At 47.5% G+C, this 15,792-nt stretch overlaps 1 protein-coding gene across 1 annotated transcript in view; it reads left to right on the top strand.

Moving 5' to 3' along the window:
* The window catches only part of LOC142315335 (unconventional myosin-If-like), a 279,905-nt gene that overhangs the window by 129,693 nt on the left and 134,420 nt on the right, over positions 1-15,792 (top strand). The window contains exon 5 of the mRNA XM_075352538.1: positions 4,602-4,689. Within this exon, the coding sequence (XP_075208653.1) occupies positions 4,602-4,689 (88 nt within the window). The remainder of the gene's footprint in view (positions 1-4,601; positions 4,690-15,792) is intronic.

Genomic DNA, 15,792 nt, shown 5'->3' with positions numbered 1-15,792 from the left:
CGTTCATGGCCTCTGATTTGGAAAAATTTACTTTGAAGTTGCTTAAGTTGCCAAACTCTTCAAACTCCTTGAGCAAGGACGGGAAGGATATGTGTGGTTGGGAAATGAACATGAGAAGGTCATCCGCGAATAGAGCCAGCTTACGGTTCTCCCCACCCGCCTCTATCCCGTGGATGCTTGTGTTGTTTCTCAGGGCGACCGCAAGGTGCTCCATGACTATGACGTATAAGAGGGGTGACAGTGGACATCCCTGTCTCGTTCCATTGTGGACCAGAAAGGATGATGATAGAAACCCATTTGTCCTCACTTTTGCTGAGGGTCTCGAATACAGGGACGCAATTCTGCCCAAAAATTTCTGACCCAAACCCACCTGTCTCAAGGCTGCCATCATAAAGCTCCAACTGACCCGGTCGAAGGCCTTCTCCGCGTCCACTGAAAGTAAACACATGGGGAGAGACTGAGCCCTCGACCGAGCCATCAGGAGGAACAATTTGTTGGTGTTGTCCCGTGCCTCCCGGCCTTTTACAAATCCCACCTGGTCCGTATGTATTATCCCAGGCAGGGACAGGGCAAGTCTGTTGGCAAGTGCTTTAGAGAAAAATTTCAAATCTAAATTAATCAGTGAGATGGGTCTGTAATTTGTAACCAGCAAGTGGTCCTTTCCCGGTTTGGGGATAACACATATGTGTGCTTCAAGAGACTGCGCTACCCACTGGGAGTTTTCAGATATGGAGTTAAATACTTTGGTCATGAACGGGGATAACTGAGTCTGAAAAATTTTATAGAACTTGGGGGTAAACCCGTCCGGACCTGGGCTTTTGCCTGAGGGAGAATCCCTGATAATAGATGCCACTTCTGTCTCTGTAAAGTCTGCTTCTAGGTTTTCAACCTCAGTATTGGGTATAGTCGGCAGGGCTGTTTTAAGTATGTAATCATTTATTTTAGTCTCCAAAGCTTCTTGTGGCATATCCCCAAATTTGCCCCTTATGTTGTAAAGGTCACTATAATATTTTTGAAACTGGTCCGCTATGTGGATTGGGTTCTGAGTCAAAAGGCCGTCCGATTTTTTGATCGTAGGGATGTGACTGGGGTCCCCCCTCGGATGTAATAACCTAGCTAGTGGTCTGCCACATTTGTCCGCATATTCATACATAAATCTTTTTAGTCTATTCCTGTGGCGCTCGTATTGTCGGTCCAGAATGGATTTAAGTTCCTCTCTGTTTTTAACTAGCTCTGTCAGTGTCACCGGGGATAATGTCTGCTTATGGATCTTCTCTAGGTCTGAAATATTCTGAAGTAGAGACAGAATAGTTTGGGCTCTCTCCCTCTTAATCCTAGCCCCATGTTTGATCAGAATCCCTCTCAACACACACTTTAGTGTCTCCCATTGAACAGGTAGGGTAGTAGTGTCTCCTGAGTGTATCTCCAAGAATTCATCTATTGTGTTCTGCAGGTCTTTCAAGCATCCCTGGTCCCTCAGCAGACTATCATTCAACCGCCAAGACCATGGCCTCCCAGGCCCATCCGGCATAGTGAGGCTCAAAAATATGGGGGCATGATCTGACCAAGAGATACTGCCTATAGAGGCCTGTATCTGCCATGTCAGGGCCTTCTGACTTACAAGGAATAGGTCTATGCGGCTGTACGAAGAGTGAGCCGGGGAAAAATATGTGTAGTCACGGTCTACTGGGTGTAGTGTTCTCCATGCATCCACTAATCTGAGTTCCTGTATACAACGTTTAACCTTCGTTAGTTTCCTTATTGAGAGAAAGTTATGTCCCGACGTTGTGTCTACCTTAGGGTCCAAAGTGAAGTTTAAATCACCGCCTACGATCACGGTCCCTTCTGCGAATTCATCCAGTGATGACAGGAGAGAGGAGCAGGTCGTCGCCGGATCTCTATTCGGTAGATACCAATTGACAATGGTAAAGATGGATGAGTTAACATTAATTTTCAGGAATATAAATCTTCCCTCCGTGTCCACCCGTGTATCTAGAACTGTGTGCACTAGGGACTTATGGATGCCTATGGACACTCCCTTGGATTTTGACTCTGGGTTGGAACTGTGGACCCAGTTAGTGTAATATCTGTCTCTAAAGATGGGGAGGTGGCCCGTTTTAAAATGTGTTTCTTGGATCAATAGTATATGGACTCTTTTTTTGTGCATGTCAAAAAATATCTGGGAGCGTTTTTGCGGGACATTAAGTCCCCTCACATTTAGTGAACCCCAATTAATCTGCGTCATTCCAATGCGGAGGAACGGTGGGGACTCTAGGGATAGGTTCGGGGATTAGGGAGAGAGAGATGTGCAGGCAAGTAGGATAGGAAGAGCAGGGAAAGAGAAGAGGAAATAAAAGAGAAGAGGTAAGAAGGTCGAGAATACAAAAGAAACTACCAACAAAGCAGTAGAAACCAAAGGCAAGGAGGTCAGAGTGCCTCCCACCTGCAAGGTCACAACAAGACCCTAACGTCGGGTCTAAAAAGACTAAAAGTAACTGTATAGGTATGAGAATACCAAACTGTCTAACCTAGGGATGGTGAGACTACGCCACTCCTTTATGGCGTGTTATCCCAATCAGGGAGGGAACTTTCTACAAAGGAGCCCCCTGCCCCGGACTAACAATAAGCAATTATTCAACTTAGTTTGTCAGCCAGAGCCCTATATAATGTGAGGACACAAGGTCTAGAGAGAATAATGTGCTATACACAGTACGGGGGTGCCCCCCGCCCCCTCTTCCAGGAAGGCGGGAGGGAACCCCCCCCCCTCATAATCAGAAAGACTTAATCCCCCTGGCAAAAAAATTATAGCAAAACTGGGAGGTACATTCTATTGAGAAACAACCCAATGAATTTTTGTTTATAAACCAATAACTCCTTAAACATCAGACTGGTCTTCCTCTTCGAGGGCCACGCATCCGATCACCATCTGGGGCAGCACCCCATACCCCCATTGGAAACACCGGCCATTCCTCTATAGGCACCAACGGAATGTCCAGGGCTGCAGCAAACGATGGCATATCAGTCGGGTTCCTAAGAACATGCATTCTTCCCGCGTGTCGGACCTGCAGGCGGAAGGGAAATCCCCAGCTGTATTTATACTCATACGAACGGAGCATGTCCAGGAGAGGTTTCAGTGCTCTCCTTCTTTGTAAAGTGAAACGGGATAAGTCCTGCAGAATCTGGACTTGGCTCCCCTCGTATGATGGTGAAACTCCACTGCGCAACTTAAACAGGATGGCCTCTTTAAGGACATAACGGTGGACCCTACAAATCACATCTCGAGGTCTGTCATTCTGTGTAGGTCTAGGGCCAAGCGCTCTATGCACTCTGTCTAGCTCCAGGGGTTGGCTTGATGGTTCACCCAGGATCTCATTAAACATCACTTGGAGGGCTCTCTGGAGATCCTTAGGTTCAACAGACTCTGGTAAACCCCGGACCCTTAAATTGTTTCTCCGGCCCCTGTTTTCAGCATCGTCCATTGCTTCCACCATATATTGTATTTGGCGGGAGTGTTGATCCAAAATGGCCCCTTGTGCCTGAGTGGTGTCTTCTATATTCTGTATTTTAGCTGCCTGTATTTGGTTCTGAGTGTCCACTCTTTCCACCTCCCCCCTCAGGGCCGACAGCTCTGTGCGGTATGCCTGTTCCAGCCTTGCTATATATGTCTCCATATCTTCTCTGGTGGGCATAGAAGAGATGTGTGCCCGGATTTCATTAAGTTCTGTCAGCACTCCTGGTTCATGTGATCTTATTGTACTTGTGGCAGGCTCTAACTCTGCTTGCATTTCCATATCATACACACTTTGACTCAGGCTGTGTCTCACTGAAGATAGGAGATTTCCACTAGCAGGGCCCTGTTCCCCATTTGCAGCATTAACAGCCTCTGCTTGAGATTTATTATTGTCCTCCTTCTGTGACAGGGGTAAGGGCACCTCTCCCCCCTCCTGAGGCCTCCCCACTGCAGGTCTGCAATCAGCAATGGTGGGGGTTGTACCCATGCTCCCTGCTCCAGGGATCTCCTGTACCTGAGACCTTGTATACTGGCTGTCTGGGGTTATCAGCTGCCTCTCCTCCGCTGCCCGGGTGGTTTCCTCTCTCTGTCTCTGCTGCTGCTGGGGCTTCCCCTGCCTCTCCATCTTGGGAGATGTCTGCAGTGCTGTCCTCTGCTTCGGCCCGGTAAGGAAGCCTCTAATTCCCTTCTCCTCTGTCCGTGACGCTCCTCTGCTGGGCCCCTGGGAGCTCTCCCTTCTCCTGCGCTGCATATCCTTTTCTTCCAGGCTCTTGGGCTGGTTTAGTTGTCAGTAATGTAGTCCGGTGGCAGGAGCTGAGACAAACACGTCCTCACTCCTCCATAGCCAGGACACGCCCCAAAATCATTTATAATATGATTAGATCTAGCTGGAATATTTAACTTTTTCTTATCATTTTTTTAACTATATTGGTCATGATGCTACACACAACTATACCTATACTTTCTAATTTGTCATTAACTTCCAATAACTACTAACAATCCAATTCCCATCTACCATAGACTGTGAAATCATGATAGGTATCCTGTTAGTATAGAGTATGTGTAACCTGTTTTTTTTTTTTTATTTCAGCGGTGAAAGTGGTGCTGGAAAAACTGTGGGTGCTAAATATATCATGGGCTATATATCCAAAGTATCTGGAGGAGGAGGAAAAGTACAGGTATCCTGAATATTACATTTTTCTAGAGTTTTTCTACAGTTTCTACAAAACACAAAGTACCTTTAAAAAGTTTGGACACATTTGTTCATGCACTGGGTTTCCTTGTTTTTATTGGAATGTGCACATTGTATATGTAGACTTAGGGGTACTTTGCACACTACGACATCGCAAGCCGATGCTTGTGATGCCGAGCGCGATAGTCCCCGCCCCCGTCGCAAATACGATATTGTGTTATAGCTGCCGTAGTGAACATTATCGCTACAGCAGCTTCACACGGACTTACCTGCCCTGTGACGTCGCTCTGGCCGGCGAACCGCCTCCTTACTAAGGGGGCGGGTCGTGCGGCATCACAGCGACGTCACACGGCAGGCGGCCAATAGAAGCGGAAGGGCAGAGATGAGCGGGACGTAAACATCCCGCCCACCTCCTTCCTTCCGCATAGCCGGCGTGAGACGCAGGACGCAGGTAGGAGATGTTCCTCGCTCCTGCGGCTTCACACACAGAGATGTGTGCTGCCGCAGGAACGAGGAACAACATCGTAACATTGGTCCTTCCGAAATTATGGAAATGACAGACGCTACACCGATGATACGATTTCGATGCTTTTGCGCTCGTTAATCATATCAAAAACGATTTACACACTCTGATATCAACAGCAACGCCGGATGTGCGTCACTTTCGATTTGACCCCACCGACATCGCAGCTGCGATGTCGTAGTGTGCAAAGTACCTCTAAAGGCAGGCAAACCATGATGAAACACATACAGTGCCTACAAGTAGTATTCAACCCCCTGCAGATTTAGCAGGTTTGATAAGATGCAAATAAGTTAGAGCCTGCAAACTTCAAACAAGAGCAGGATTTATTAACAGATGCATAAATCTTACAAACCAACAAGTTATGTTGCTCAGTTAAATTTTAATAAATTTTAAACATAAAAGTGTGAGTCAATTATTATTTAACCCCTAGGTTTAATATTTTGTGGAATAACCCTTGTTTGCAATTACAGCTAATAATCGTCTTTTATAAGACCTGATCAGGCCGGCACAGGTCTCTGGAGTTATCTTGGCCCACTCCTCCATGCAGATCTTCTCCAAGTTATCTTGGTTCTGTGGGTGTCTCATGTGGACTTTAATCTTGAGCTCCTTCCACAAGTTTTCAATTGGGTTAAGGTCAGGAGACTGACTAGGCCACTGTAACACCTTGATTTTTTCCCTCTTGAACCAGGCCTTGGTTTTCTTGGCTGTGTGCTTTGGGTCGTTGTCTTGTTGGAAGATGAAATGACGACCCATCTTAAGATCCTTGATGGAGGAGCAGAGGTTCTTGGCCAAAATCTCCAGGTAGGCCGTGCTATCCATCTTCCCATGGATGCGGACCAGATGGCCAGGCCCCTTGGCTGAGAAACAGCCCCACAGCATGATGCTGCCACCACCATGCTTGACTGTAGGGATGGTATTCTTGGGGTCGTATGCAGTGCCATCCAGTCTCCAAACGTCACGTGTGTGGTTGGCACCAAAGATCTCGATCTTGGTCTCATCAGACCAGAGAACCTTGAACCAGTCTGTCTCAGAGTCCTCCAAGTGATCATGAGCAAACTGTAGACGAGCCTTGACATGACGCTTTGAAAGTAAAGGTACCTTACGGGCTCGTCTGGAACGGAGACCATTGCAGTGGAGCACGTTACTTATGGTATTGACTGAAACCAATGTCCCCACTGCCATGAGATCTTCCCGGAGCTCCTTCCTTGTTGTCCTTGGGTTAGCCTTGACTCTTCGGACAAGCCTGGCCTCGGCACGGGTGGAAACTTTCAAAGGCTCTCCAGGCCGTGGAAGGCTAACAGTAGTTCCATAAGCCTTCCACTTCCGGATGATGCTCCCAACAGTGGAGACAGGTAGGCCCAACTCCTTGGAAAGGGTTTTGTACCCCTTGCCAGCCTTGTGACCATCCACGATCTTGTCTCTGATGGCCTTGGAATGCTCTTTGTCTTTCCCATGTTGACCAAGTATGAGTGCTGTTCACAAGTTTGGGGAGGGTCTTAATTAGTCAGAAAAGGCTGGAAAAAGAGATAATTAATCCAAACATGTGAAGCTCATTGTTCTTTGTGCCTGAAATACTTCTTAATACTTTAAGGGAACCAAACAGAATTCTTGTGGTTTGAGGGGTTGAATAATAAATGACACTCTGAATAAACTTTTCACAATTTAAAAAAAAATAAATAAATAAATAAATAAATAACATTCTTTTTTGCTGCAGTGCATTTCACACTTCCAGGCTGATCTACAGTCCAAATGTCACAATGCCAAGTTAATTCCGAATGTGTAAACCTGCTAAATCTGCAGGGGGTTGAATACTACTTGTAGGCACTGTATATAAACAAGAAGGAAAGACACACCTGTGAAACAAACCACAATATGTGTTAAACACTAGATTCCTCAAAGTACTTTCCTTTAACTCTGACAGCTTCACATACTCTTGATATTCTCTCAAACAGCTTCCTCGGGTAATCCCTTGGAAAGCTTTCTTCCAGCAGTCTTGAAGGATTTCCATGTGCTGAGCACATATTGGCTGCTTTGACTTCACACTGTAGGGCAACTCATCCCAAACCATCTCAATTGGATTGAATTTGGGTGATTGTGAAGGCCATGTCATCTGATACCATCTTACTCCATTGCTCTCTTATGTTGGTGACATAGGTTTGATTTAAGGTGATTTCCGGTTGCCACATAAATGATGATCCCACTGAGCACAAACCAGATGGGTTGCATGTTGTTGCAGAATGATGTGGCAGCCATGCTAGGTAAGTCTGCCATAAATCTTGAAAAAATCACCCACAGGGTCACCAGCAAAGCAAGGGGCACCACAAATTTAAAAACCATACAATTACTTTTTCTGCATCTCACATGGTATGATTGTTTGTATGAAAAATCTCTTTTTTTGACTCATGGAACCACAGTAAAATTTTTCACCAATCTAATGTCCAATCCTTGAGCTGTGTTTCCCAAATAAGTCTCTTCTTGTTTGTAGTCCTCAGTAGTGGGTTCTTTGCATCAATTCAACCATAAAGGCCTGTTTCTTGCAGCTTCCTCTGGACAAATAAGGTTAAATTGTGTCAGGTAGTTGGTGTCCTTGCATCATTTATGAAGGCTATTTTCTGAAGTACTATCAATCTGTGATTTCTGACGCTAGTAACTCCGATGAACATTTCCTCTGTAGCAGAGGTAAATTTTCATCTTCCTTTTATTAGATGGTCCATGTGAGAGCCAGTTTCATCGCAGTGACTGAAGTTTTTAAAAAGATACCTTCAAGTTCTAGTAATTTTATGGATTTCCAGACTTTCATGTCTTAAAGTATAGATGACACCTTTGGGTGAAGAAATAGAGAACAATGTTTTAGCAACCCACAGTGGTATATGTATCTGTCACGCAACGAGCATGGAGGGCGCATTCAGACCAACTGTAGTCTGACACACAATTGAAAACTTCACATCAAAAACACCACAGACAAGTGGGACACCAGGGAAACAATAACAATGGTGGGCCCTGGCACTAGTGAGAGGGTAGATGGACATCTCCTATCCTCACCGGTAGCTGTCCCTATACAGTCTCCGCAACTGTTGCTGAGCAGCACCCAGAGTCCCTGGGAAACCCTACAGATGTCCTGAGTAGTGAGAAGCTGGTGAGGTTCACTAAACCCACCGCTGCACTAAATAGACAAGAGTGTAGGGGAGGAAAACAGGGGATAAATAACCAAAATGGATAGGATACGACAACAGGAGAATCCACAGCAGCTCCTTCCACCAAGGCGGCTTTCATACAATATATAGTCATCAAAGCTTGCTGGGAGACCTAGCTATTTAAACACAAGGTGGTATGTCTACAAAGCAAGTGCAGCTGACCTTAACTTCGGGAGACCTGCTAGGAAAAACTGATATTAACTACTTCAGTACCAAAGGAAACTAAACTACATTTAAATCCAGAGATAAGGGGCTCCAGTCCTCAAGCTGCCACTAACCTCCAAGAACAGGGAGCTGATTGCGACAGTTTCTGAAGGAGGAGGTGTTCCTACTTCAGGATAAATAGATTGCACCACTTGAAATGGGACTGGGCAAGGTAAATTAGGTGGTTCATTAAAGTGTCCAACATAATTAAAATACCTTTATGGGCCTGTTTCTCTCATGAACTCTACATATCACAGAGAGACTATGGATATCTACATCTCTCAAAAGAGAATCCATATGAATTGTTAAAATAATTTTATTGATAAATATTAGTGATGAGCGAGTACTAAAGAGCTCGGGTGCTCGAGGCTCGGGCCGAGCATCCCAAGATACTCGTGTACTCGGCCCGAGCACCGAGCCCAATGTTATCCTATGGGAGACCTGAGTATTTTTCTGAAATGACCCCCGGCAGCATGTAGAAACCCTAAAAATGTCACAAAAGTCTCAGAAGAGTGCTCAAATGACATGGCAACAGCATGGGGAAGACCCCTTGAAGCATTTATCACTCAAAAGTCACAGCTGTGAACAATTTTGTCCGCGTTTTACGCCATTTTTATGGACTCACCAGAAAACCTTCCAAAATGACACCAAAATGAATTTTCAGGGCGGAAATGTTATGGGCACATACCCAATAGTGAGATAGAGCTGGTGTATGTTACTTTTTGAGATTAAAACATGAAAGATTTTACGTAAAACATTGTGTGGCACTCCGATGTCCAAAACGCACGTTTTGTGCTTTTTACTAGCGATGTCGGTCATTTTTTTTTTCATTCTATCTCCCGTCGGTCGGTCTCGCTCTGTCGGTCTCTCTCTGTCTTGTCTGTCCCCCTCTCACAGTCTGTCGGTTAGTTCCCCCCCTCTCTCTTACTTACCGTTCCCCGATCACTGCCGCGGCGCTGCACTGCTGTTCACTAAACTCCGGCGGCTTTTCCTCATTTGAAAAAGCCGGCCGCTCATTAAACAATCTCGTATTCCCTGCTTTCCTGCTTTTCGGCGCCTATGATTGGTTGCAGTGAGACACGCCCCCACGCTGAGTGACAGGTGTCTCACTGCACCCAAACACAGTAGCCGGTGTGTGTGTGTATACTGTGCAGTGAAATAAATAATTAAATAATTAAAAAAACGGCGTGCGGTCCCCCCAATTTTAATACCAGCCAGATAAAGCCATACGGCTGAAGGCTGGTATTCTCAGGATGGGGAGCTCCACGTTATGGGGAGCCCCCCAGCCTAACAATATCAGTCAGCAGCCGCCCAGAATTGCCGCATACATTAGATGCGACAGTTCTGGGACTGTACCCGGCTCTTCCCGATTTGCCCTGGTGCGTTGGCAAATCGGGGTAATAAGGAGTTATTGGCAGCCCATAGCTGCCACTAAATCCTAGATTAATCATGTCAGGCGTCTCCCCAAGATTCCTTCCATGATTAATCTGTAAATTACAGTTAAAAAACACACACACAAAAAATCCTTTATTAGAAATAAAAAACACTAACAAAGTCCCTCATCACCAATTTATTAACCCCGACAAACCCTCCATGTCCGGCGTAATCCACGGACCTCCAGCGTCGCGTCCAGCTGTGCTGCATGAAGGTGACAGGAGCTGCAGAATACACCGCCGCTCCGGTCAGCTTCACACAGAAACTGAGGTGAGTATAGCGATCAGCTGAGCTGTCACTGAGGTTACCTGGATCCAGCGGTGGATGCAGCGGTGGCCGCGGGTAACCTCAGTGACAGCTCAGCTGATCGCGCTACTCACCGCCGCTCCGGTCAGCTCCATGCAGCAACTGAGGTGAGTATAGCGATCAGCTGCTATCACTGAGGTTAATCGCGGCCACCGCTGGATCCAGCGGTGGCCGTGAGTTACCTGACTGACAGCAGCTGATCGCGCTACTCACCTCAGTTGCTGTGTGAAGCTGACAGAAGCGGCGGTGTATTCTGCAGCTCCTGTCACCTGAATGTAGCAGAGCTGGACGCGACGCTGGAGGACTGTGGAGTACGCCGGACATGGAGGGTTTGTCGGGGTTAATAAATTGGTGATGAGGGACTTTGTTATTGTTTTTTATTTCTAATAAAGGATTTTTTCGGGTGTGTGTTTTTTAACTGTAATTTACAGATTAATCATGGAAGGTATCTCGGGGAGACGCCTGACATGATTAATCTAGGATTTAGTGGCAGCTATGGGCTGCCATTAACTCCTTATTACCCCGATTTGCCAACGCACTAGGGTAAATCGGGAAGAGCTGGGTACAGTCCCAGAACTGTCGCATCTAATGTATGCGGCAATTCTGGGCGGCTGCTGACTGATATTGTTAGGCTGGGGGGCTCCCCATAACGTGGAGCTCCCCATCCTGAGAATACCAGCCTTCAGCCGTATGGCTTTATCTGGCTGGTATTAAAATTGGGGGGACCGCACGCCAGTTTTTTTAATTATTTATTTATTTTACTGCACAGTATAGACACGCCCACCGGCTGCTGTTGACTCGCCCACCCCAGGGCTATGGGACACCCGGTGCCGGGCCGGACTAGTCCGATGGTAGTCAGTGGTGGCTGGGCCGGCTCCGTGGCCCTGGTGGGTGTCAGTAGAATATGTGGCTTAATGAATAAGGTTTGTGTTCGTGACGCCACCTGTGGTATGCGGCTATGAAGCCGCCGCTGCTGTGTAAGGCCTCCGGGGTGATGATGTGGCAGCAATGATGGTACTGCTCCCCACAGGTGGAGCAATGCCCGGGGCACTGTTGGTGCTTGTGAATGTCTATGCAGCTGGAATAACAGAGACCACTCCAAGGGTGCAGTTCAAGTTCTTTACTCACACTTCTTGTCACAGTACTGTAGGGACCCTTGGACTGCTGGGACCACTGTCAGGGACCTCCGCCGTTTCTGGGTGATTCTGAGAGTAAAAGCCGGTACCCTTCTCTTAAGTGTCTCTTTCTACTGCTGTCTTCCTTAGCCTTGCCTTTAATAGGATAAACCTGGCTTGGCCTCCACTACAGCCTCCAGGCTGGGGGGTCACCTGTCGGCTGATTACCCCTTTTCTGGAAGTTCTGCTATGGGTTCTGGCCCGGGGAGTTTACAACATTCCCTGGGCCTCGGTTTTTACTGTTTGGAGATGATCTTTGCACTCCTCCAGTCTCTAGGGACCGTCCCCTGCTGCAGCTTGATCCCTCCACCGATGTTATTGTGGACCAGGCCACCGTAGCTCTAAACTGCCCTGACAGCTATACAGACTACCCGTGGCCCTGCGACTCCTTCTGTCTTCTACGTGGTGTCACCTGGACCTCTGGGTCCCAGGATCTTCACCAGGAAGCGTCTCTTTCTGTTTCTCAGCTCCTGTCTGACTTGGAGCTTTCTTTCCTTCTTTCTTTCTTTCTTTCCTTCCTTCTTTCCTCCTCCTTGCCTGCCTTCAGCAGGCCTCCTCCTCCCTCCTTTCTCTCGTTCTTCTTCTCCAACTACATGCTGGCTCCTCACTCTCTCACTCCCTGAGGTAGACTGAAACTAACTTGACCTTCCTTTCTCTATCTGCTCTCTGGTGGCTCCTCCCACCTCCCCAGTTGCTAAGCTACCACCCTATGGGAGCAGGGATGGGTCTTACGGCCCCTCTCAGCATGCAGCATGGGAGGGTTGCCTGCCACTTTCCCTGGTCCCAGTATGTACCTAACAATGGGTGTAGTGTGGATTTACCAGGGGACCGGAGTTCACTCTCTTCCTCTCCCAGAATGGGGCATCACACCGCTGGATGGGGTGCAATGACCTGTGGCGACGGAAGCCTCAGGGGCGCCACACTGTGATTGGGTGCAGTGAGACACCTGTCACTCAGCGTGGGGGCGTGTCTCACTGCAACCAATCATAGGCACCTGTGGGCGTGGAAAGCAGGGAATATGAGATGGCTGTGTGCAGAGCACAGCGCGCCCGCCGGTATAAAGGCTCGGTCACGCTGTGCAGGCCAGCCAATCACTGCAATTCCACAACTAACAGGGCTGTGGCATTGCAGTGGTCTGCCAGCCAATCATTGCATGAGGGCTCGCTCTCAAAAGAGCGCCAACATGCAGGGATGAAGACCACGAGTACAGCACGAGTATCGCGAAATTACTCGGTACCCGCCGAGTAGCCCGAGTACAGTGATACTCGTGCGAGTACCGAGTAGTAACAAGCATACTCGCTCATCACTAATAAATATCACTAAAATATCACAATCAGTCAAATACATATAAAGGTGCCTAATACAGCAGAGCATTAGAATATAGCATACAAAAATAGTAAAATATCATACTATAGCCCAATACATATCAGGTATATTATAGCAACTGTAGTTTCCAACTGAAGCACATTGCTCCACATTGTGGGAACTTCCCCAAATTTTCACCATATTCCCTATAGATGATACTCAAAGCAGTGAATTGTGACTACCAAGCAGTTTAGATAGGGAAACCAGATTTATTATTGTGCACTATTACAACATGTGGTCTTGTAGCACCATGTCCCCATAAATGTAAAATCACTCATCGCACTCTGATCCTCCGTTGCGAAGGCCCACTTCCCCGATGCGCGTTTTGCCTTGTGGCTTCTTCCGGGGGCTTTCCCCCAATATGGAGCAATGTGGCTCAGTTGGAAATGACATTTTCTATAATTTACCAGATATGTATTTGGCTATACTATGATATCTTACTATTTTTGTTTGTTATACTCTAATCCTCTGCTGTATTAGCCACCTCTCTATTGAGGCACATTTATATGTATTTTACTGATCATGATATTTTAGTGATATTTATCAATCAAATTATTTTAACAATTCATATGGTTTCTCTTTTGAGAGATGTAGATAGCCGTAGTCTCTCTGTCTCACTTTCTAAATGTTTGATATATATCATTAAAAAATCTGTCTTATCTATGTTTCTCAGGCTATTTGTAAACTTCAACTTACTGGATTCCAACAGAGGTTAGTCAAGTGAGGCATTCTATCACCTCATTGAGTGAGTTGGGTACTAATGTCTTTAGCTTATAGATTTAGAACATTTCCCTTATCTTTAAAGGGGTTCTAAACTTCTTGAACAACCTCTTCTCACTCCCCATGTTTGTTCCCATAAAATAAAAAGTTTATACTCACCTGCCCTGCAGGTGTAGTTCCAGCTTTGTTGACACTTGCATTCCAGGGGCTCATGTGACGTTGTCACGTCCAAATTTCTGGTGTCACGAACAGGATACGAGCAGGACCCACTTACCTGGGTGATGTGCGCCTTGAAGACCGAGAACCGCGAGTCAAGATCCCGTTCCTCGCCAATTCCGCTTTCTTCTGTCATCTTTTCGCACCAAAACACCATCTTCCCCGCGAAAGTGCGCGAAACAGAAGCCCCGCCCCTCATCATGTGTGTGAGGCTGGAACCAGAAGTTCCCAGAGGGCCTCAGCATCGAGAGGAGTGCTGAGTGAAAACCGAGGGGGCGTGACGGCATGTAGTAGCAACGGAAGAGAAGCAGGGACTCCAGGACTCTGCCATAATGTTCCTGGATGGCGCAGAGTCAAGATGGCAGAAAGATGCAGTTGTTCAGCGGAGCAGCTCTGCGGCTGGAGACGCGGAGGATGGCTGCAGCAGTGCAAACCCGTGAGACCGAAGTCCCACAAGAGGAGCGGGTAAGCAGTTACCCAGTCCCAGATGATTTCACTAATCCGGCCGATGCGGCTGTGGGATCCGAGCCGCTCCCACTCAAGGCCATCACCCAGCCATCGTCACCTTCACCCTCCGCTGTGGCTGACCCCGAGGTGCTGCCCGCATCACCAGCAGCGGACCTCTCGACTTCTGATAGAGATGACCAGCCCGTGGCTTCTGACCAGATTGACCCGGTTACCGTGGACTCGGAACCGGAGGAAATGGAAGAAGGCAATTCAGGTTCCAGTAGCCCAGAAGCTGCATGGGTGCCATGTTTTAGAGGAAACGGCCGTAGGATGATACTGTCGTCACAGGCAAAGATGGCGTTGGAGATCATGGAGATGGAAGCAGAGTCCATTTCGGATGAGGAGATCTCAGTTAATACCATGGAGGTAGTGCCTATCTGCCGTCGCTGTGGTGTACCAGGGCACTTTGCGAGAGTGTGTCCAGGAGGTGCCCAACGCTAAAGGGACCAGAACCTGCATGTTTTAAAGTTTTATATGGACTGTCACCTTTGTTGAACGTTCTCCAGTGTTCAAATGGAGGAGGCTGTCAGGGACCGGCTGAAGGGTTCCTGATGGAAGGTGACAGGAAAATTCTGCTATAATTAGACTGCGTCCTCCTTGTTGAACCTTTTCCACCCTTTGTTATAGGGAAAAAAAACATCAGGGCGTTGGACGGTGCACTGCTGGTAGATGGCACCAGGAGGCCCTGGTGGGGGTCGGGACAAGAGGCAACGGCTACCAGGTTGCTCAGAACTTCTACAGAGTCGTCTATCACAACGCCCGGGACCTTAACCTGGTCACGGACCCACACTAGGTTTGCAGGGGGTCAGGTTGTTTGGGTGGCGGGTTAATGGGATCCGGGACATTGGGACTGGACTGTTGCAGGAAGAGGCTGCAACGGAGAAGGATGAGCCTCCGCTACTACTGAAACCGGTAGCATTCCACCGTTGTAAAGATGAACTCACAAAGTTTCTAGTAACGTTTAAGTGTCCAGCCTCCCTAATGAGGGATGAATTTGTAAATAAAAATGTTTTCTTTTCTACTTTGCAGTTAAAAAAAAAATAAATAAACCTCTGATGTCCTGTAGCTCGGGGAAGGGGGAATGTGATGCCCTGGCCTATCAGGTCGTCATACGCACACTTCTGTGCAAAATCCTCCTCCTCCTTGGTTAGGGGTACCTAACCAATGGTGTTACCAAAACCAGCTAATCAAAATCCTAGGAAGACTCTGCACCACACCCACCAGACGACGGCCTGAGTGGAATAGGGTTGCCCACTTGGGGGGTTGGTTGAGGGGAGGTCAGGAGTGTCAGGAGTAGGCCAGTGTAGTGTTGGAAGTGAAGGAGAGAGGAGGTCAGGAGCTGGGCTCCTTGGAAGTTACTAGGTAGCAGACGTTGGTATGGGCCTAGTAGGAGCTGGACCCTCAGTCACAGGGGATCATGACAAAGGGCACGGTATTTTCGTGGA

The sequence above is a fragment of the Anomaloglossus baeobatrachus genome, chromosome 1 (assembly GCF_048569485.1).
Source record: "Anomaloglossus baeobatrachus isolate aAnoBae1 chromosome 1, aAnoBae1.hap1, whole genome shotgun sequence".
Taxonomy (NCBI): Eukaryota; Metazoa; Chordata; class Amphibia; order Anura; family Aromobatidae; genus Anomaloglossus; species Anomaloglossus baeobatrachus.
Note: the sequence above shows the minus strand (reverse complement) of the source record. Positions and strands in the feature narration are given on the sequence as shown.